The 23,089-nt window shown below is 49.0% G+C and overlaps 1 protein-coding gene across 1 annotated transcript in view; it reads right to left on the bottom strand.

The window, feature by feature from the left end:
- The window catches only part of KIF13B (kinesin family member 13B), a 138,701-nt gene that overhangs the window by 69,947 nt on the left and 45,665 nt on the right, over positions 1-23,089 (bottom strand). Inside the window, 10 exon segments of the mRNA XM_083178791.1 lie at positions 1,899-1,985; positions 6,371-6,501; positions 10,937-11,071; positions 11,392-11,502; positions 12,634-12,846; positions 13,054-13,165; positions 13,892-14,004; positions 20,003-20,137; positions 20,281-20,368; positions 22,464-22,644. Coding sequence (XP_083034917.1) covers positions 1,899-1,985; positions 6,371-6,501; positions 10,937-11,071; positions 11,392-11,502; positions 12,634-12,846; positions 13,054-13,165; positions 13,892-14,004; positions 20,003-20,137; positions 20,281-20,368; positions 22,464-22,644 — 1,306 coding nt within the window.

The raw sequence follows: 23,089 nt of genomic DNA, 5'->3' as shown, positions 1-23,089 counted from the left end.
AAGTGCATTTGTCATAAAATCGGTCTGAATGTTGGAACGCTGAATATATTTGATGGGGATTCCATGGTTAGATCAAAATTCTACAAGATCAGTAACATCATTTGCGTAGCTGAACAACAAGTACCAGCCGGACACTCGAGCCCATTATTATTATTATTATTATTATTATTAATTGGAAGAAAATAAAGGTTATAAAAAAAAAAAAAAAATTATATATATATATATACACACTTTCTTATAGATAAAAATGTATAGCGTAAATGTAACCCTTTCATTGCCAACATTGCCGTGAGCGATCCTCAAAATATCCACATTATTTCACCACGTATGACAACTTATTTTGCAATTTTTTTATTTCTTTTGCAAATCATTTAAGAAATAACTTTACCCAGTTATATGGTCAGATGAATGTCATCATATCAGAGAAAACTACTGTAGCTGAATGAGGGTTCTGTTTACTAGTGACTCATTTAATAAATACATAAACTGTTGCTCAATGAGCACTACCATATTTCTATTGAACTCTTTATGTACTGTCAACAGATTTATGCTACACCAAAATGTATTTGTTCTACTTATTAACATGTATACACCGATAAATAAATACTGTTATCATCGATGTGACGTGACTCTCAGCATAGAGTACTGGACATACTATACTCTATAACCTGGTCATCCTTAACATGAGTTCCCAGCATGCCTTACTGCTTGCCGGTAATCTATGTAAAGCAGAAGCATTACCGGCGAATATGCGCGGATTTCAGTAGGTACCTTCCCCCCGACAGCGACGATTATTCTCTAGGAGCCCATTACCCCATAGCAAACCTGACATTTTTCAATTCAATGTAGTTCCCTAGCAGAGGACTGCGATGCAATATTGAGGCTTGTACACAAGGACGCTTTCCCAATGACCATGGTAAACCCGCTCACCAAGTGCACACTCAGTGAGTATATATTAGTGGGAGTACAATATAAAGGAAGTTCAAAAAACATTTTACTATTACTGAGAGACGATGCAATTAATCAATCTTTCCACCTTCGTATTAACTTAATATTTGCATACAGGCCAGTGCATACAGATTCCCACATCTACCATCGCACAAAGCAGGGACTATCCGTGACATCTGACCAGTGGCGACTATTCGGGAAATCGACTGCATAAAAATAACCCATTAACCCTTTGAGTGCCAAGTGAAGTGGTCAAAATAGGTGTGAAAATTGCCGAGCTAACATTTGTATTCATCAGAATGACCGGTAATTTTACCTTATATAGGAAATATCATCTTGTTTAGTACATTTTTTTTATTTGAATTTATATAACAAATGTGAGCGAAGCCGGCGGTTTTAGCTAATATTGTGAACATCTCGCACAGAGATATTGGCGCTATAAGGGTTAATAGTTGACAGACTATTCCGGTGAAGGCTGCTCAATTACTGATTTTAAGGTATGTAGGTGGAACCATTTAGTGCAAGGGGGAAGATTAAACTCTTCGCGGCGGCTGCAAAACGCCTTCCGGGACAGTCGTAGAAAACGTGATGTTATCGGTGACTGATTGGAAAGTTAATCGCTTGCATCCCCAGAGAGGGGCATTGGGAAACTTGAAGTGTTGGACAATTGTTAATCAAGACGAAAAGTGCAGCCGGATATTGCAGTGGCCCAGTGGAATTCCCTCCGAAGAAGCCCAAAAGCAGCTGTCATTGTAAGTATTCAGTATTTGTAAATGCTTCGTTTACTCAATCTTTAGGTCATTAGTTCTGCTAAGTATCTCTAACAATGATGCTTTCATTACGTGTGATGTTTGGTTGCACAACCCCAGGACAGAACTGACAATATCCCGCTCCCAAGGTGTCCAATACGAGACCACCCTGGGAGCTGCTGTTTAATAGCGGGTGAATACCTGAAAAAGTGGTTGTTTCCCCAGAGTATCCGATCTCCGTGCTGCAGCTGCGTGGGGCTGGTGACCGCGGAGCCATTCACTAACGTCCTGCCAGAAAAGACACACAATATAAAAGTAGTTCAATTTTTGCAGCGCACAATAAATGTCCAGACGTGGATGAGAATGTGGTTTCACAGTGAGGGAGCTGAACCTTGGTAAGCAGGATATATCAAGTACATAATGCATTACATAGGCAGGCTTAGAGATACAATGGGGGTATGCAAACCGGGATTCTGACTATCGGAACACACCGACAGTCGGAATCCCAGGCCGTTTTCGGTTGATCCGACAGTAACTAGACAGCCGGAATTAAATGTTCCGGCTGTCGGGTGTCCGAAAGTCTGCGGATCGGCAAAAATGGAAGCGGATTGTTACAGACCGGTGAGCCTAACATTAGGGTACTCTTTACCTAGAACGGCGCCAGCGATTGAAATCGCGGTCGTCGTGGGTAAACATCGCGGTCATCGCGGTAATCGCGGGCATCGCGGGTAAATCGGGATGGCCGCGATGCCCGCGATTACCGCGATTTTCCCATAGGGAACAATGTTAAAAAGCCTAATTGACCGCGATTTTACACTTAAATGCCTCAATGGACCCGATTTGGACATAGAAATCAATGTAAAATGGGCCACACAGCCCAAATAGGGCCAATTAACCGTTAAATGTCCCCCCCCAATTTTTAACGCCACCCCACGATCCACGCCAACCCGAAGCGTGGCGAGCGCAGCGAGCCCACGAGGGGCGGCGGTACGCGTCCTCCGACCTTTTCATGCCCTACTATCCACTAGGGCATGGTGTGAGAATATAATAGTGTGGCGAGCGCAGCGAGCCACCGAGCCCGAAGCGTGGCGAGCGCAGCGCGCCCCGCGAGGGGACGCGGATACCTTCACAGGTAGACGCGTCCCCTCGCGGGCTTCACAGGTGTCCGCGTCGCCACGGACACCTGTGAAGCCCGCGAGGGGACGCGCATAACTGTGAAGGTATCCGCGTCCGCTCGCCACGCTTCGGGCTCGGTGGCTCGCTGCGCTCGCCACACTATTATATTCTCACACCACGCCCTAGTGGATAGTAGGGCATGAAAAGGTCGGAGGACGCGTACCGCCGCCCCTCGCGGGCTCGCTGCGCTCGCCACGCTTCGGGTTGGCGTGGATCGTGGGGTGGCGTTAAAAATTTGGGGGGACATTTAAGGGTTAATGGGCTCTGTGGCCCATTTAACATTGATTCCTATGGCCAAATCGGGTGGATTGAGGCATTTAACAGTAAAATCGGGTCCATCGCGCCTTTTAACATTGATTCCTATGGGAAATCGTGAGCATCGCGTTGCGGGCATCGCGGGTACATTTATGGCCGGCCGCGACCGACACGATTTTCATGTTTAACATTGGTTTCAATGGGAAATCGCGGGCATCGCGTCGGTCGAGGCGCGGCCATACATAAATGTACCCGCGATCACCACGACGGGCGCCGTTCTAGGTAAAGAGTACCAACATAGGTTGTAGGAAAAATATTTAAGGGATTAATAAGAGATGGTGTCTAGGAGTATCCAGTGCAAAACAATATAATCAGCAATAGTCAACACTGTTTTGTACGAGATCGCTCGCGTCAAACTAACTTAATTATCTTCCACGAGGAAGTTAGTATGAACCTAGACAAAGGCAACGCAGTTTATATGGTACATCTGGATTTTGCGAAGGCCTTCGACACGGTGCCTCACAAGGGGCTGATACCCAAAATGGAGATATTGGGGCTAGGGGTAAAGAATTTGTACATGGGAAGGTTTACACTTGGAAAAAGACGTTTTAGAGCAAGGGCGTAACTAGCATAGGTGCAGCTGCTATGGGGCCCAGAGCTGAGATCAGATCAGACAAGTACTTGATGGATAACATTCAGGGCTATAAATCAGCAAGGAGTTCAGGGGGTTAAATAAAAAAAAAAGGTAATTTCGGTACTTGTGAGTTATCCGGGCTGCCGATTTTGTCCTTAACTTAAGGACACCCGACCGACGCGATGCCCGCGATTTAGCCGAAATCGGGGGCATCGCGTCGGTCGTGGCCGTTAGAAGGGGCCGCGACGCGATGCCCGCGATTTCCCATAGACAGTAATGTTAAAAGACACGATGGACCCGATTTCCCATAGACAGTAATGTTAAAAGACGCGATGGACCAGATTTCCAATAGACAGCAATGTTAAAATAAAATGACAATGTGAAATTGGCCAATATGGGCATTTCACATTGGATATGTTTTAAAAAAAAATGTTTCATGGCCCCCCACCACCGTTAACGCCACCCCGCTATTGCCGCCAACCCGAAGCGTGGTGAGCGCAGCGAGCCCGCGAGGGGCGGCGGTACGCGTCCTCCGACCTTTTCATACCCCTACTATCCACTAGGGCGTGGAGTGAGAATAGAATAGTGTGGCGAGCGCAGCGAGCCACCAAGCCCGAAGCGTGGCGAGCGCAGCGAGCCCCGCGAGGGGACGCGGATACCTTCACAGGTATCCGCGTGCCCTTGCGGGCTTCACAGGTGTCCGCGTCCCCTCGCCACGCTTCGGGCTCGGTGGCACGCTGCGCTCGCCACACTATTCTATTCTCACTCCACGCCCTAGTGGATAGTAGGGGTATGAAAAGGTCGGAGGACGCGTACCGCCGCCCCTCGCGGGCTCGCTGCGCTCGCCACGCTTCGGGTTGGCGGCAATAGCGGGGTGGCGTTAACGGTGGTGGGGGGCCATGAAACATTTTTTTTTAAAACATATCCAATGTGAAATGCCCATATTGGCCAATTTCACATTGTCATTTTATTTTAACATTGTTGTCTATGGGAAATCGGGTCCATCGCGTCTTTTAACATTACTGTCTATGGGAAATCGTGTCGGAAATCGTGTCTTTTAACATTACTGTCTATGGGAAATCGCGGGCATCGCGTCGCGGCTCCTTATAACGGCCACGACCGACGCGATGCCCACGATTTCGGGCGCGATGAAAAAAATCGGCAGCCCGGATAACTCACAAGTACCGTAATTTCCAACAAACTGGTTGTACTGATGGATCGTAACAAAATGTGCAATCCTGGGGGTGATGGTATCTAGGATTTAGTGTAATGGGTCTCGTTAAACAGGTTGAACTTGATGGACAATGGTCTTTATTCAGCCTTATCTACTATGTAAAACCGATCTGACTCCTTCAATGCGGTCACTGAATAGGCGAGTGGTGATCTATTTCCTGTCGGGACAAATCGGCACGTAATGAATAACGAACAGTGATCATTTCCTTTTTCTTTATTATCTTTTAGGTCTTTCTAGCCTACGGAATAACGTGTCGGACAGATTTCTAGTTACTATATATCCCATGTTGGACCCCTACATAATACCAGTGGGAATAAATGACAAAAGTCATCAATAACTCTAAAATATTTTTCTTTTAGAACTAGATTTTCAGAGGGACTGGTAACGTGTAAAGTGAGTGAAGTGGGACAGAAACAGAGCGTAAAAGGAATACAACAACCCATCCCGGCTTCTCACACCTCCGCTGCACAGAACGTTGTGTAACAGGGAAATCTCCGCACACAGGGAGAGTAGAGGCAGCCAGTGTACCATAGAGACCGCAGGTGCGGAGACAGGCGTGGGCTTGTCCATCATCAGGCATGCAGAGAATGTGTGTGCACCAGGAGCTATCACAGAATATTCTGTAACCAGGACTGGGGGTCGTATAAATGAGGGAACAGTTACCTGCGCTCCGTTCTTCAGTTACGGTCAGGTTTAGCTCAGCGTACCCTGCACTGTTCTAGTGTGTGCCATACGCACAATGAACCACTTGGGGCGCCTTACAAATAAGATTAACCCATCTGTCAACTCAGGACAAACAATTTACTGTTACAGTAAAAAAACAAAATACATACAAAAATCTCATTTAGATGCACAAAAAATAAATAGAATATTTCTGGCTGACTGTGCGCTTTGCATTTACTGGACGCCCGGTGCACCCCTCCTAACTTCCCCAATCATGCCATTTAACCAAGTTGCACTATGAGCTACTAATGGGCGCATCCCACTTACCTTCTGACAGCAGAAGCTTACTCCACCTGTCCACAGCAGCCACAGCACTAATGACGGCACTTAGCAAACTGCTGGCAGGTAACGAGGGTCAACCAATTCTTAAAATCTCCCGAGTCGCCTACATTTAAAGTTTTCCTGAGAGCGCAGAGCCCTCTAGTGGTCAGAGAAGAACTTCGATTTTCACAGTGGAAGCTAGAGAGCTCCACCTAGTGGTCAGAGCGCAAAAATGCAGCCCCAGGGAAACACAAATGCAAGCAGGGAAGAAATGTAGGTGGATCAGATTTCTGTGCAGCAGTAAAGATTTGCTGAGGTGCGGGGAGTGCTGGTGACTATTAACCCCAATCACTGCTGATCACAATAACCTCAAGTACACGGACGCGTTACCTGGTGTTTTTCATGGGCGTCAGCATTACTTGTCCTTCTATGGTGATGTCCACAACGCAGTGTTCTGGGAGGATTCCCATCCCGCACAGCTGGATGTCCTGCGAATCATCAGAGCCGATCAGTGTATGATCCTGCAGGGGAGACAGGCAGCGCATTGGTTATAGGGTAAGATTACACATATGTTATTGTCCATGTTCAGGTTGCCCACGTTTTCCCAACAGCAGCTTTATAAGGAATGGTAGATTAGGTGTCGGCTGGACTAGGAGCGGCCCACGGCGGTCATACATCGTGTCATCTCTCCGGGAGACCTCCCCGGATGGCCCTCATGTTGTTCTCAGCCGGATAAGACTGCTTGTTGTGCCCAGGCGGGTCAGACTTTCCAGGAGGGTTTGATTACTAAGCAAACCTTGGAGACTTGGCCGCTGCACCTGCATCCGAGAGCACCTGACGCAGCACGGAGCCGTCGCTGGTGGGGAACAGAGCGAAGCCAGTCTGAGCATTTTCCGCTGGCGCTGCAGTAATGCGGCTGTGGGAACGGGGGCAGGGGAACGGGCGGCCTTGAGGGTCACACGGTGACTTTGAAAAAGTACAAACACAAAAAAAAAGTCAAACCGAAATTTTATTTCCTGAATAAGGGATGCCGTCATTAGGTCCACGGTGTCTGAGATGACGGTCACTATGTCGACCAATATTAGGGCGGTATACGGTCGTTAGGAGGACACATATAACATGCATGGGTGGTCTACTGAAGGTCGACTCATAAATAGGTCAACATGGCTAATGTCGACATGGTTGGAAGGTCGACTCAGGCACTAGGTCAACAATGGCTAGGTCGACAGTCAAAAGGGGTTTATATATTTTTTTTTGAGCCGACATGTGCCGACAGGAGGTATTTCAAGCCCTACCATCCACTAGGGTGTGGAGGGAGAATAACAGTGTGCCGAGCGCAGTGATGCACCGTGCCCGACGCATAGCGAGTGCAGCGAGCCATGCCAGGGGCCCCGGTACACTTTGATGGCGTCCAGGTCGTCACTCGGGAGAAACAAAAGTGAAAAACAGACGTCGACCTATTTCAGGTGTCAAAAAAAAAAAAACATTTCTTGATACTTTACTACCCCATTGGGCATGGAGGGAGTATATCTAAAGCCCACGTTCTAGAGCAGGGATGGGGAACCTTCCTGCCTCCAGCTGTTGTTTAACTACACATCCCAGCATGCCCTGCTACAGGTTTAGCATGGCCAAAAAGCAACACTGTAGCAGGGCATGATGGGATACGTGGTTTAACAACAGCTGGAGGGACGAAGGTTCCCCCATCACTGCTCTAAACCCGTCTCAGAAAACAGAAACAGAATTTGGCAGAGGAACTTCCCCGGAACTTCCACCAAAATGACAGCAAAGCCTGGCGGCAAATCCGTCAGCTGGGGAGTAAAACACGGAGGTAGATTTCATTGATTTCTAAGCAATGCCGGGTTTCACACATTTGCCAACGGGATTTGTTTTTAGATTACATTTTAATTGTTAGCAAACGTGTGTTTTAGCCCCTGAATCAGAACATCGACCTTTAGTAAATATGATCCGAAAAGTTTTCAGTTTACAAAGATATTTTATTAGAGGAATCTGCAGCTTTTCTGTCTGTTGCGTAGAGGATCCTGGGAACCTATGATGTGACCCACATGATGCCGGAGGGGTAGATCCCTGCCGCTGCTGGCACTGTCCTGTACGTCAGCCATATTCCATTCTGCTGCCAAGACCATTATACTGTATATACATTTATATTCTACAATATTTGTTACCACAGGGCCACAGAGGTAAATATATCCGGAAGCACGATCTCAACTAGAAAAGCCAATGGGAAGTTACAAGCTGCAAAATCCAATTCCAACTCCCCTACAGTCATCCTCCTCCTTCAATCTCACTTCAGCTTAATTCTCTGCCAGTCACTGGAGGCGACACTTCCCAGCCACATATTCCACTTCCGAGACGCTTCCGCTCCCAACCACACTCTGCTCCTATGGAAGATGCTTCCGCTCCCAACCACACTCTGCACCTATGGAAGACGCTTCCACTCCCAACCACACTCTGCTCCTATGGAAGACGCTTCCGCTCCCAACCACACTCTGCTCCTATGGAAGACGCTTCCGCTCCCAACCACACTCTGCACCTATGGAAGACGCTTCCGCTCCCAACCACACTCTGCACCTATGGAAGACGCTTCCGCTCCCAACCACACTCTGCTCCTATGGAAGATGCTTCAGCTCCCAGCCACATATTCCACTTCCGAGACGCTTCTGCTCCCAACCACACACTGCTCCTATGGAAGATGCTTCCGCTCCCAGCCACATATTCCACTTCCGAGACGCTTCCACTCCCAACCACACTCTGCGCCTATGGAAGATGCTTCCGCTCCCAGCCACATATTCCACTTCCGAGACGCTTCTGCTCCCAACCACACACTGCTCCTATGGAAGATGCTTCCGCTCCCAACCACACTCTGCACCTATGGAAGACGCTTCCGCTCCCAACCACACTCTGCTCCTATGGAAGATGCTTCAGCTCCCAGCCACATATTCCACTTCCGAGACGCTTCTGCTCCCAACCACACACTGCTCCTATGGAAGATGCTTCCGCTCCCAGCCACATATTCCACTTCCGAGACGCTTCCACTCCCAACCACACTCTGCGCCTATGGAAGATGCTTCCGCTCCCAGCCACATATTCCACTTCCGAGACGCTTCTGCTCCCAACCACACACTGCTCCTATGGAAGATGCTTCCGCTCCCAACCACACTCTGCACCTATGGAAGACGCTTCCGCTCCCAACCACACTCTGCTCCTATGGAAGATGCTTCCGCTCCCAACCACACTCTGCTCCTATGGAAGACGCTTCCGCTCCCAACCACACTCTGCTCCTATGGAAGACGCTTCCGCTCCCAACCACAATCTGCACCTATGGAAGACGCTTCTGCTCCCAACCACACACTGCTCCTATGGAAGACGCTTCCGCTCCCAACCACACTCTGCACCTATGGAAGACGCTTCCGCTCCCAACCACACTCTGCTCCTATGGAAGATGCTTCCGCTCCCAACCACACTCTGCTCCTATGGAAGACGCTTCCGCTCCCAACCACACTCTGCTCCTATGGAAGACTCTTCCACTCCCAACCACACTCTGTGCCTATGGAAGACGCTTCCGCTCCCAACCACACTCTGCACCTATGGAAGACGCTTCCGCTCCCAACCACACTCTGCACCTATGGAAGACGCTTCCGCTCCCAACCACACTCTGCTCCTATGGAAGATGCTTCCGCTCCCAGCCACACTTTGCTCCTATGGAAGACGCTTCCGCTCCCAACCACACTCTGCTCCTATGGAAGACTCTTCCACTCCCAACCACACTCTGTGCCTATCGAAGATGCTTCCACTCCCAACCACACTCTGCACCCATGGAAGGCGCTTACGCTCCCAACCACACTCTGCACCTATGGAAGACGCTTACACTCCACACCACGATCTGCACCTATGGAAGACGCTAACACTCCCAACCACGCTCTGCTCCTATGGAAGATGCTTCAACTCCCAACCACACTCTGCACCTATGGAAGACGCTTCCACTCCCAACCACACTCTGCGCCTATGGAAGACACTTCCGCTCCCAACCTCACTAACCACCTTGGTGGCATGCCCGGAAATGTTCTGGGCTGAGTTGCGCTGCATGACCGGGCTCTCACACCGCCCGAATCCCCCCCGTTGTTCACCTACAAGGCAATCGTCACCACCCCGTCAATCGTACGCCGGATTGTCAGGGCTCCCCCTGCTGCTGCCCCCAGCCGCCATCCACACCAGGCCTGACCAAACATTCCAAAATATAACTCTGCCCTCCCCCCCCAACCTCTCCAAGCCTCACACTACAGCAGCAGCACTGCCGGTACTCACTTATTAGAGAATTCACAAATCGAGCGATTATCAAACGATTGCACATGGGCACTGTTCGTGTCACTCGCGTGCAGGCTCAAATAGCGACTGAATTGCAATCCAGTCATAGTCTGACTGAGCGGAATCTGGCGCTGGGTGGAGAAATAGCGCCATTTTCTGGGGGTGACATCAGCACTGAGCGCTTCCACCCCGTCACGGCTGCAGAAGCCTCGGACCGACTCGCAATTGCACAGATGGCAAAAACTGTTCAACCGTTTAGGAATTTGCAAATGCCCATTAGCGACCCATTCGGGATTTTTCAAGGGGCGTTTTGTCTATATAGTGCTCCAACCGCATTCAGGTGTCAATATAAGCCCTGTCGTCCTAACTTATGTCAGCTTCATTGTGTCAACCTAGCGACCTTATCCTGGGGTGTGTAATGTTGGAGACAGGACGGACCTCATCGAATTAGGATATAGATGCTTTTGGAGAGATGTTACCGGCTCAGCCACATTTAGAAGAAAAAAAATACAAACAGACAATTTTTTAAATCTAAAAAAAAAAAAAAAAGATAATTATCTTCAGTAAAAAGGGAGCGGAGAGGACAAGCGCGCGGCTCACCTCTCACACTGTGACCTACACTTACGCTCTCACCTTAAGGTAGTAAAGCAGGAGTTCGTTCAGGGCAGGGTCTGCGTTTAAATTGACTAAGAAACATTTGTTATCCCCGACTTTAATGCCTGAAGACTGGAGCGATATCCCGAGGCTTTCCAGCTGCTTCTGGCGCTCCTGGAAGGGAATACCAAAATGAGCACTACAAGTCAGATGTATAGTGGAAAAGGTAATATATAGACGGCTAGTAGGAATAAACAACTGGTTGTATAGGCGTCATTTTGTGTGATAACCAGCAGATGGTGCTGTGGGGACACCAAGCAGTACACTGGTATTCACAATGTGTAGTACAGTAATGTGGTATTCAAAAGCATATGTACAATCACAAGGGTGGGAGAAGGTTCCCCACTGGCTTAGACATGGGCGAGAGCTTAGGAGATGCACACTGGTGGTCTCAGGAGTTTAATGCTGCCGAGTGCACTTATCTAGGTACCAACCTGAGCAATCTCCTCCGTCTTCCGAAGCTTCTCCTCCCATGTTACAGTCATTTCTTGGATGAGTTTCTCGGATTCCTGTAACCGATCCTTTAGTTCTGGGGCCTTCATGGACTGGTCCAAAAATAAAACAAAATTATATTATCTAGCGCCACACACACACACACACACACACACACACACACACACACATCTATACAGCCAGGGAGCTGAGACATTTGTGCATCACAAGAACTGATCGGCACCAAAAAAACCTGTGACATGGGGAAAACCTGCTCATGCAACACACTATCAGCTGCACCAAGGGAACTGTATTCCCAGTCTCATTGCCCTTACCCTACTTACGGCCCCTGTAATCGGGTGTGGTAGGCAGCTCTGACAGTCGGGAGTCATTATGCCGACATGGGAATCCCGATCTCCGGTAATCGGACAGGGGAGCGAGCGCAGTAAAGCTCGCAGAGCTCGATACAAGTTATTTTCTCCCTCAATGGGGGTCGTGGTCCCCGAAAAAAGGAGATTAGCTCTTGTAATTTGGGTTCCCAACTGTCTGGCATTTTACAGTTGGGATACCGATGTCGATGAAAAAGTTTAAAAAGTGAAAACAAATTTTGAAAAAAAATTATGTTGACCATGTGTTGTGTCGGCCATTGAAATGTCGACACGCATTAGGCTCAGTCGGCCTAACGAGTGTAGACATACTGGCTGCAGAACTAAAGCCTGGATACCACAAAATCTTTAGTTACACTAATCCAGGCCTGGCCAACCTTTGGCTATCCAGCTGTTGTGAAACTACAAGTCCCAGCATAGCTTGCAACAGTTTTTCTATTATAGAATGCTAGAACTGTGGCAAAGCATACTGGTATGTGTAGTTTCCCAACATCTGGAGAGCCACAGGTTGGCCAGGCCTGCAGTAATCACTTCTAACAGTCTATGCATCTTTTCTGTGCCACCTGACACATTAAAAAGGTATCACATTACACTGTATTTAATTTAAACGCTTCTAAAAACTGGTGATCAGATCAGATTCAGTCTATCATTTTCTATGTTGCAATAGAGAAATGAAAGACTGAATCTGATAGGTTGCTATGGGCAGCTTGGGAAATCAGGCACAAAATGGACTAACGACAAATTAGCACCTCCTCGATGGAGTGCACGCACAGCCTGTATATCATTTATTATTTTGTGACAGGAATTGCCGTATGTTCCCAGGTGGAGGCTGGTTACATCTGAGGGGAGATGCCTCACCTCGGCCTGGGTCAACTGGTCCCTAAGCTTCTCCACTTCCTCTCGCAGCTCCCGGATTATCCGCGCGTTGGGATCCTCATTCACTACCGCGTGGTTGACTATGTTTTTGGCCCGGTCGGCGTACCGTAGCGTGGAGAGCGTCTCGTCGTAGTTGTCAGCTGCAGGGCTGACGGTGGCCACCATGGCAGTCTTGCTGTTCCCACCCAGACTGTCCTAAAAATGGAAGATGAGAGTGTGAGAAACCAGAAGGCAAGGGAAACCCGCAGGCAGCCATTTTGTGGCCTACATCCACATTCATGGAAATGGGGCCTAAATAGTCCCTAGAAACGGATATCACTGAGGTATGAGGGAAAAAAACTGAGCCAAACCCTTATTGCACGTTCCAAAGACAGCAGATTTGGCCGAAGAGCTCGCTCTTACCTTCAGCAGCCACGTCAACACGGAGTCCCGATACGGAACAAACTTGTTTTTATTCTTCCCAGCTCCTTGGTCTGCCAGGGCTGAGATGACCAGTCCCAGAGTTGTGAGGGACCTGAATGGGAGGAACCACAGCCATGTTTTTATAATGAGCAGAGAAGAGCCGCTCCATGATTGGAGGATGCAAGAGCGATGTTACACTTATGAAGCCAGCCATCTCACTCTGAGGAGAAAGTCCTCCATTTTACACTGAACTTTTCTAGGAATTATGGGAGAACAACAGATAACATCTGTCATTAAAGATTAAGGGCTACAGCGACTTCTACACCCGGAGCGTTTTTAGATCGGGCCTATTGAAAAAGTGGAATCCAGCTGTGCTAAAACTACACATCCCAGCATGTCTTGCAACAGTTCTGCTATTAGGGCATGCTGTACCAGTGTGAGGGCATGCTGGGAAGTGTAGTTTCACAGCAGCTGAAGAAGCACACATAATTGATTGCACGGTTTTAGATTACCAGTCATCTTTATACACTTCCCAAGCGTTCAAGAAAGCAGAAAACTAAACCGATTTTAAAAGTCTAATAAAAATGTTGAGGATAACAGCTGAGAAACAGATTTATAATAATAATGAATAAATAACAACCATACAGGTTATATAAAGCCATTGCATGTAAGGGCCCTTGTACCGCCGCACCCCGGACAGTCATTGTGTACACTGATCCCTACGCACGCACATGTGGCACTGAATAGTGAGTGTTTGCTGAGAGCACTTGTGCTAATTACACCCGCTGCTCACAGGCGCCGCGGAATAGTACCCCCGACAGATGGCCCGGTGACTCACTTGTTAATGTTGCTCCCTTCCTTCAGTCGCTCGCCGGCTGCGCCCGTCTTTGTGGCCCTCTCGCTGCCAGCTAAATCCACCAGACTCAGCTTACTCACTTTCTCACCTGAGGTCTGGAAAAAACACACAATACAATGGACGCTAAATCACCAGGGGGGGACTGATCGACAGTTAAACCCCATCAATTATGCACGGTAATACTCCGTAAATTATACATGGTCAACTTTGTTACTCCGCATCCTGATAACTGCTCATTATTCCGGCATCACCATGCGAGACGTCGCACACATCAGTAAGGCAAAACAATGTGAAATACACTGTTTATAAGTGCGTATGACACCCATGAACTAGTGCTGGTCTTTCTGAACCTAAGTATATAGGAGCGCCTTTACTAAATGCATACTTACAGTCTACGTAATGGGAGATGCAAAGTAAAAATCACTCACTAACTTTGTAAAGAGGAGAAAATGTTTATTACATACAAGAAAGTGCTCTGTACAGTTTGCCATGCCAACATGCGCTCCTCAGCCTCTCCTAGGGATGGCCATAGATGATTTCAAATCATTGATGGTTTGTGGCCGATGTTGATTACTTTTTGCTATCGACGGGGGAGAACCAGATGCTTCCCTCCGCCGATGGCACAGCAAAACCGATGTTTCGTCTTTGATTGTTTTTTTTTTTTTTTTTTTCCGAGGTGCTAGGAAGAGCATAGCTCCACCCCCGGCAACCCTGAAGTCCCGCCCTCACATTCCAACAGCAGAGCTTTGTATACCCTTGTTGTAAAGTAGCAATGCTCCCTTTTGTTGTTTAAATAGCAAGTGACATACCCTTTAAGAAATCACCTTATCGGCGTTTTATTTTTCATGCCTGGAAATGAGTATCTCCTTTACAAAATCTCTCTGGAAGGAACAAAGTATGGCTTCCGGTCATGTGGGATGATTTTACAAATACACAGAGGGACATCAAAAGCCTCTCTGCATCATGGGCAATGTGACTGTGGTTGCCATGGATGCCATTTTGCAAATGTACAGAATTACAAATCCTTAACTGCATGGGAAGGGGGGGCTTGATGATATAGGGCTTCAATGTACTAAAGCATGGGTCCTCAAACTGCGGCCCTCCAGATGTTGTGAAACTACAAATCCCAGCATGCCTTGCCACAGTTTTGATATAAGGGAATGTTAAAACTGTGGCAAGGCATGCTGGGATTTGTAGTTTAACATCTGGAGGGCCACAGTTTGAGGACCCATGTACTAAAGGCTGGTGTAGTCAGAGGATGGCCCCACGCACAGTCCGGTAACGGGTATCCACAGAAATATGCCCAACATGTGCAACTTCAGAGGTATCATTTGTTGATCGTAAAAGTTTCAGTGTGCAATCTCTGAGTGAGCGGACAACAAACAGCGCTAGTTATAGTGAACGATTCCGGTGTTTATTAGTTTTTTGCACTGTTCACAAGATAAGACAACACGTCCATCATCACAGAGACACAATCGCGTCACACACACCAGAGGAACAGAGGAAGTCGTGATTACTGAGGGGATAATGGACAGCAGTAAAGGAAGCGGCTGGGATAACTGGGCGATCCGGGCATTAGCTGGTGTGACCACCGTATATAGAGACCGGGCCTGAGAGTCCCAACATTACAAATAGGCTTTTCCCCATACATGTAATTGTACAGGTGTTACGTCCCATCTAGCTGCGCCATACCCCGGGCAACTTAGAGACATAGAATTTAGCAGCAGGAAAGAACCACTTGGCCCATCTAGTCTGCCATACACACAAGTACACGCACACGCTTACACACTAGAGTTTTTTGTCTGGACCCAATTAGCCTACCAGTATATTTTTGGAATGTGGGAGGAAACCGGAGCACCCGGAGGAAACCCACGCAAGCACGGGGAGAATATACAAACTCTGCACAGTAAGGGCCACCGTGGGAATCGATCCCATGACCTCAGTGCTGTGATGCGGTAATGTCTGCACAGGCTGCAACAGCGGCAGGGGCGAGATATTTGATCTCCTAATCTCCAATGTCAAAAGACCCAGAACATTAGAACATGTTATCTTTATAAATGGAGAAACAGACCCAGGTTTGTCACTCGATGCCTCGCTAGCAGGACACAACAGAAACATAAGGCACCGAAGAAGACTTCGGGGATGTAACTTCATAGCGGTGTTCTGTGGCATCTACAGTATAATGTGTAACATCTGCTCCTGTGCAGGATAATGAGTCCATCATTTCCAGATGAGCGCCATATACAGAAGTCCACAGGCTGTACACTACAAGGGTATGTGCGATGTGACATGTGCTACAGCGCGTCTCTGTACGTATGAGGAACGTAAGCTGCTCTGACACCAAACATACCTAGTAACGGACCACAACGCCTTCACTGTAATAGCAACGATGCACGGTCCCGCGGGTCCAGAGGCCGATCCTCAGATCATACGTGCTGCACCCTAACCTCCCCTCCCACAGCCAACCCCTAACCATACCCTGCCACAGCCTAACCCTCCCCCTAGTGCCTAACCCTAACTCACCACTCCCACAGCCTAACCCCCCCCCCCCCCCCCCCCCCGTGGCTTACCATTACCATACTCTCCCACAGCCTAACCTTAACCCACCCCCCCAGTGGCTTACCATTACCATACTCTCCCACAGCCTAACCTTAACCCACCCCCCCAACTATCCCCTCCCACAGCCTAAGCCCCCATGCCTCACCCTAACCCTCCCCATAGTGCTTAACCCTAACTCCCCCCCCCCCCCACACAGCCTTACCCTAACTTTCCCCCTAGTGCCTAATCCTAACCTCTCCTGCAGGATCTGGTGGATCCTCGGTGCAGCAGTGACGATCTGCGGCTCCAATCCCATGCGCACTGGATCGTGCATTGGATCAGAATCAAAGGTTCAACATATGCAGTTGGGTCCTCGGAATTGGATGAAAGGGGGCCAAATGGTCCCCTTAACCCACCCCAATTGCCTAACCACGCCATCCGGCAGACTAATCCGCTAGTTTGGTTTAAGCACTGTTCATCTGATTCATCGTGCCAAGAAACCAGATGACAAGGAGAGTGATAAACAACCAACCAATCAGCTCCTGCCTGACATTTTTTCAAACACCGTCTGTGACATGGCAGGTAGGAGCTGATTGGCTGGCTGTTTATCACTCTCCATTTTATCACTTTTGAAGCTAAGTGCATCTGGTCCTATGACTGAATACCAATGAGTGCCGTATTTACACTGTGAGCCAGGATGCTGACGCGCTGTTGACATTAGCAGTGTACACACAGCACAGATTGCCTGGGACCTATGCATGTGATGACAGCCCCAGCTGGTAATGAGCAGCCCTCAGTTTGGACACACCCCACCCAAATCTAACTCTCTCTGCACCTGTTACATCTACCCCCACCGGCAGTGCAGCATGGTTTCCAGAGTAGGCTGTGACATTATTGGGGGAGATCATTCATACAGTGACTGGCTGGTCACAGCTGAAGCGCTCCAGAACCCCTTTCGGACATCGGCCGCATTAAGCCTTCTATGACAGACACAGGGAACCGGTCAGTGCTTTGTGTAATTATCTCAATGGCCCCATCTGGTCCAAATAAAAAAGGGGGAGATTCTATTATTCCATCACCTTTAACCCTATGGAGCTACTGAGGTTTACGAGCAATTACACGGAATCCTGGGGAATGAGGCACTGGGCAGCGCTAGGACTCACAGATATTGGGGGGGGGGGGGGGGGGGTCCCGCTGGTGTCAGGGAGAACAGAGCGGAATCCCTGGAACATTCCTGTCTGCGGCATCCTTACAGCAGCTCATTAATCAGCTGGTCACAAAAGGAAAGATTGGGGGATTAGGGAAGGGCACTATAAAACCGGTCTTGACATTGGAGAAGTAGAATGGGCTGTCAGGGGGAACGATGGATTTATAGGTTAGGGACAGAGGTCGTGGTGGCCAGATGCTAGGGGAGCAGACGACTGTCAGCTGTTCAGAGACAAACATCCCTATAGTGACAGTGATGGTGCAGCGTGCGTAGACCAGGCTATACAGAGGTCTGGCTGTACAACTGTCCGTGACAATAGGACTCCTGTGCCAACGGCAATCTCTGCACCCAAAAACCCGGTACGGTGGCAAAACGACATTTCTATCCATAACTGCGCTCTACCGGTTACCATGCACGCCTATTACACAATGTTACTATGGGCACGCCCACTGTTTTTGTGGGCACGCCCATGAAATGTCAGGTGGCCAAGCTAGAATGCCCCCTGGCTGTCAATCAGCACCCATGCACAGACCCCACAATCGTCAGAGGGGCAGAATTCACCACTCAACAATCTAGTTTGAATCGCCCCAATGGAGGCTGCGCAGAACTACATGTTATACTATTACCAACACCATGACACACACATTACACATGCAGTGTTACAAGACTGACAAAGCAGTTATAGACGTTATCTCTGAATGACCCCAAACCACTCGGATACATAGCAAGCCTTTTGTCACAGATTGCAAGCTCTCAGGATTAGGTCTGATGTATTATACCCGTCAGATGCCGCAGAGCTTTGTGCTGCATTATAACCACCATATAACCGCTCTTCACTCATACGTTGGTCACTAGTTGGTAAGTTCGACTTATCGCTGCCAGAGGCTCCGACACTGTGACTGGCTGCCGCCCTCACTGGCCAGGTGACATGACCTTATTGTCAGTCACGCACACATGAGAAGAGATGTATCACACACAGATGTAACTAGTGGGATGATCGCGTAACCTGGCTGTAGTGGTGTTACAGAAAGAAAACCCACAGGACAGAAGGGTTACAGGGCGTTACAATTACTTCTTACTTTAGTAAAGGTTATACACTTAATAAACAGGGACAGGTAACTGGAGGCCTGGGAACTACAAGCAGATCATTAATCCTTTACCCAACACTGAATTAACAAATGCCAAATCTGGATGGAACAACTTATATATACTATATGTGTGTTTCACAGCAGTCTGTCCACATCATTATAATGTACCACAGAGTACCCCTCTATCATGTCACTGCCCCTGTCACATGCAGCCCTGTCCTCACTGACACATCCCTCATCTCCTGATATACTCTGTGCTGCTGGGGACCCTGCTCCTCACACTATATAACTCTCAGTCTGTGGCTTCCTGCTGCCCCCATTCCCCTCCTCACATCATGTCACTGCCCCTGTCACATGCAGCCCTGTCCTCACTGACACATCCCTCATCTCCTGATATACTCTGTGCTGCTGGGAACCCTGCTCCTCCCACTATATAACTCTCAGTCTATGGCTTCCTGCTGCCTCCATTCCCCTCCTCACATCATGTCACTGCCCCTGTCACATGCAGCCCTGTCCTCACTGACACAATCCTCATCTCCTGATATACTCTGTGCTGCTGGGAACCCTGCTCCTCCCACTATATAACTCTCAGTCTGTGGCTTCCTGCTGCCCCAATTCCCCTCCTCACATCATGTCACTGCCCCTGTCACATGCAGCCTTGTCCTCACTAACACATCACTCATCTCCTGATATACTCTGTGCTGCTGGGGACCCTGCTCCTTCCACTATATAACTCTCAGTCTGTGGCTTCCTGCTGCCTCCATTCCCCTCCTCACATAATGTCACTGCCCCTGTCATGTGCAGCCCTGTCCTCACTGACACATCACTCATCTCCTGATATACTCTGTGCTGCTGGGGGACCCTGCTCCTCCCACTATATAACTCTCAGCATGTGGCTTCCTGCTGCCTCCATTCCCCTCCTCACATCATGTCACTGCCCCTGTCACATGCAGCCCTGTCCTCACTGACACAATCCTCATCTCCTGATATACTCTGTGCTGCTGGGAACCCTGCTCCTCCCACTATATAACTCTCAGTCTGTGGCTTCCTGCTGCCCCCATTCCCCTCCTCACATCATGTCACTGCCCCTGTCACATGCAGCCCTGTCTCCAGTTGCACAAGCAAACAGAACACTGCTTCCAACTATTATCCGAACAATACGCCAATATAACAAATAAGGAGCACGTGCTTTGACCGCTGCATTCTATACCAGTAACGGACAAGGAGTGACAGGGTGACCGTGGGGACAGGAGAACTCACCGCTGACTGCTTGTCAGAGATGGTGTGGGTGAGGATGATGTTGAAGACCGCGTGTGACCGGCTGCTCTCCTCGTTCATGTTGGTCGCTGCCACCGTCCGAGACTTGTTCCCTTCTGACATCAGCGACTCGATATCCTGATAAAGGAAAGATGAGGAACACATTACAAAGTAAACTTCTGCCCTCAGCGCTAAATCACCGCCCCGCTAAAGGGAAACTCGTGCCACCACATCATATTATAAAATCACGTCTCCCACCCAAATCCAGCGACCCTTCCCACCTTATAACTGGAGACGGCCAGCTTGGAGAGCCCATCCACGTACGGACCCAGTACCTTGTGCTCACGGACTTTGAGGGACGTTCTGCTCCTGGGTAGGAGAGAAAACGTTACACACCAATATTTACATTAGAAATTGTAATCGGGCCTACACACCGGGCGATTCTGGAGTACATTCCGGAGACAATGGGTTTCGCAGTAATTTGGATAAAGAATATTTGGTTATAGGATACTCAACCTGTAGTGCATTAAAGCCGTTTTGTTTTAGAATTTTTCTGCAATAAAGTTTGTTTTGTTTTATTTAATGTTCACAGTAATGTAGCGCATTACAAAGTACATCTTAAATAAAATAATAATGTAACAAGCACAAAACATTACAGTACAAAACACTGCTGTGAGCTATAAAACCATTGCTGCATTTGCAGTCATAAGGGGGGTATTCGATCTCCCGCCGCTATTCCCGATGCGGCAAATAGTGGCAGGGCCCTATTCAATGCTGTCTTCCCCAACCGCATTGAATAGGGATCTCGTCAGAATGGGCCCGACTTTACAAGCAGTCGGGCATATTCTGCTGAGAACGGCTGGGAATTGTCGAACTCGCTGTCGCAGCTCGAGTATTTCCGTACGTTTCTCGTGGCTACGCCCCCTTTTCGACGCTCAGCAGGCAGGACATTGTATCCCCCCTGCCGTGACAGGGTCAGGGCTGCCAGGCCAGCCTGACAGTCGTGACCCGGAATTGAATATCCCCCATAGTATATACAAAAGGGTTAGGGTTAATGAACCCTAACCCCGAGGGGAGCGACAGTGAGCAAGGAGCATGGAGCGTAGGGTTAGGATGAGAACTGGAAGGATTTTGATAGAGGTGGAGAGTAATTGCCCAGCATACAGAAGATAATAAAAAATAAGTAAATATGTGCGCAGAGGATCACTATAAATCACCGATGGGTCAGGAAACCCAGCGTCGTACGGGAGATCACTGGTAGCTAAGCCAAATATGCTGGCTAAGGCGGTCCTGTGGGTAACAGGAGATGATCCGCCTGCGGTGTACTTGGAAGAATTGGACGGAACAGTCAATTTGGAACGTTGCCATTTGTCTACTTAGCTTAAGGCCCCCATACATTAGGCCGACTTGTCCTTAGGACAAGTCGGACCCAATACTCCTGTGAGCCGCCCAGCAGCTCCCCGGGAGGCTCACATACAATTTGGCACTTGATGAGCCAAATTTTACATGTGATAAATCGCTTGCAATTTATCACATGTACGGGGAGCTGCAGCGGGCGGTGAGGGGCATGGGGGCCGGTGGTGATCAGGGGCAGCAGTGGGGCGGGCAGCGGGGGTACTGAGTGCTGACCTGGGGGCGATGTGGTCAGCAGCAGGGCTCATCAGGGGGACGCCGGAGCGGGCAGCGGGTCCTGACGCTGTAACTAGCCGGCGGCGCCTGTGTGTGATGATCTGGCCGGGCGCTGTGATCATTCACATATATCATTCATTCAGCAGCGCTGCGGGACGGACGGGGCCGGGCAGTGGAGGGTATTATATTTTTAAAACACCTGTCAAATGACTAGCCGTTCTCTGATTGGCTGAGAGCTCTCAGCCAACAGTCAGTCATTGGCTGAGAGCTCTCAGCCAATCAGAGAACGGCTAGTCATTTGACAGGTGTTTTAAAAATATAATACCCGCCACTGCCCGGCCCCGTCCGTCCCGCAGCGCTGCTGAATGAATGATATATGTGAATGATCACAGCGCCCGGCCAGATCATCACACACAGGCGCCGCCGGCTAGTTACAGCGTCAGGACCCGCTGCCCGCTCCGGCGTCCCCCTGATGAGCCCTGCTGCTGACCACACCGCCCCCAGGTCAGCACTCACCGGCACCAGCAGCTAACAGGGAGGTCGGACGTGATCGTATGTACTGACCGTCCGACCTCCCTGATCCGATCCGATGCGTATCGGATCGGATCAGATGTCACAGTCCTGCGATTTTGGGCCGATTTCACCCGGTTATCGGCACAAAGTGCCGAAATCGGATGAAATCGGCCCAAAATCACATAGTGTATGGGGGCCTTTAGACCCAAAACGCACAAACAACGGTAACGCAAGACTAACGGAGGACGCAATGTATTCACACAGACTTATTTGTATTTCAGAAGCACAATGTAAGTAAACGTATAAGGAAATGGGAATTCACCCTTTGGGATCCAGGAGGTCCCGGACTTTTTCATTGTAGATTTCCATGTAGGAAACTTCCACTTTGAAGCTCAGCTCGTCGGTCTCGGCTTGCTGCGTTCTTTCAAAGAGCGTACTGCACAGTCTGGGGATCAGCCCGGGCTGTTCTGCTGTGCCCATCATCGTGTAGGACTTACCCGATCCTGAAAGAGAGAGCGGGTAAACTGGGCAACGCTGAACCCACTGGGGATCCATTTCAGCGAATGATGCTGACAAACGTCTAAACAGAATCCCTCCTACAGAGTTGTGACCGATTAGGTCTCATGGGTGCAGGGTAAGGGTCTTTTGCTCAACATGTGATCGACCAAACAGTGTTACTCTTCCCCAATAAGAGTAGCACCAGTGCAAAGTCCTAGGAACCTGGTCCTCAGCCGAGTCAGTGCTACGTTCTCCATCTGGCTTATGCGAATACCGGAAATACAGACAAAGCGATCACAGTTTTCCAATTGGCTGGGAAGACACCACAGGATGCATCTCAACCAATAGGAAAGACCATTTTTTAAATTAAATCTAGTGGGGCTGAGTGTCCAGTTGCAGGGTGCAGTACATAGAATTAACAACGGAACTTCGATAACTGGGTTTCTGAGA

Source organism: Crinia signifera, chromosome 3, assembly GCF_055691185.1.
Source record: "Crinia signifera chromosome 3, ASM5569118v1, whole genome shotgun sequence".
Lineage (NCBI taxonomy): Eukaryota > Metazoa > Chordata > Amphibia > Anura > Myobatrachidae > Crinia > Crinia signifera.
Note: the sequence above shows the minus strand (reverse complement) of the source record. Positions and strands in the feature narration are given on the sequence as shown.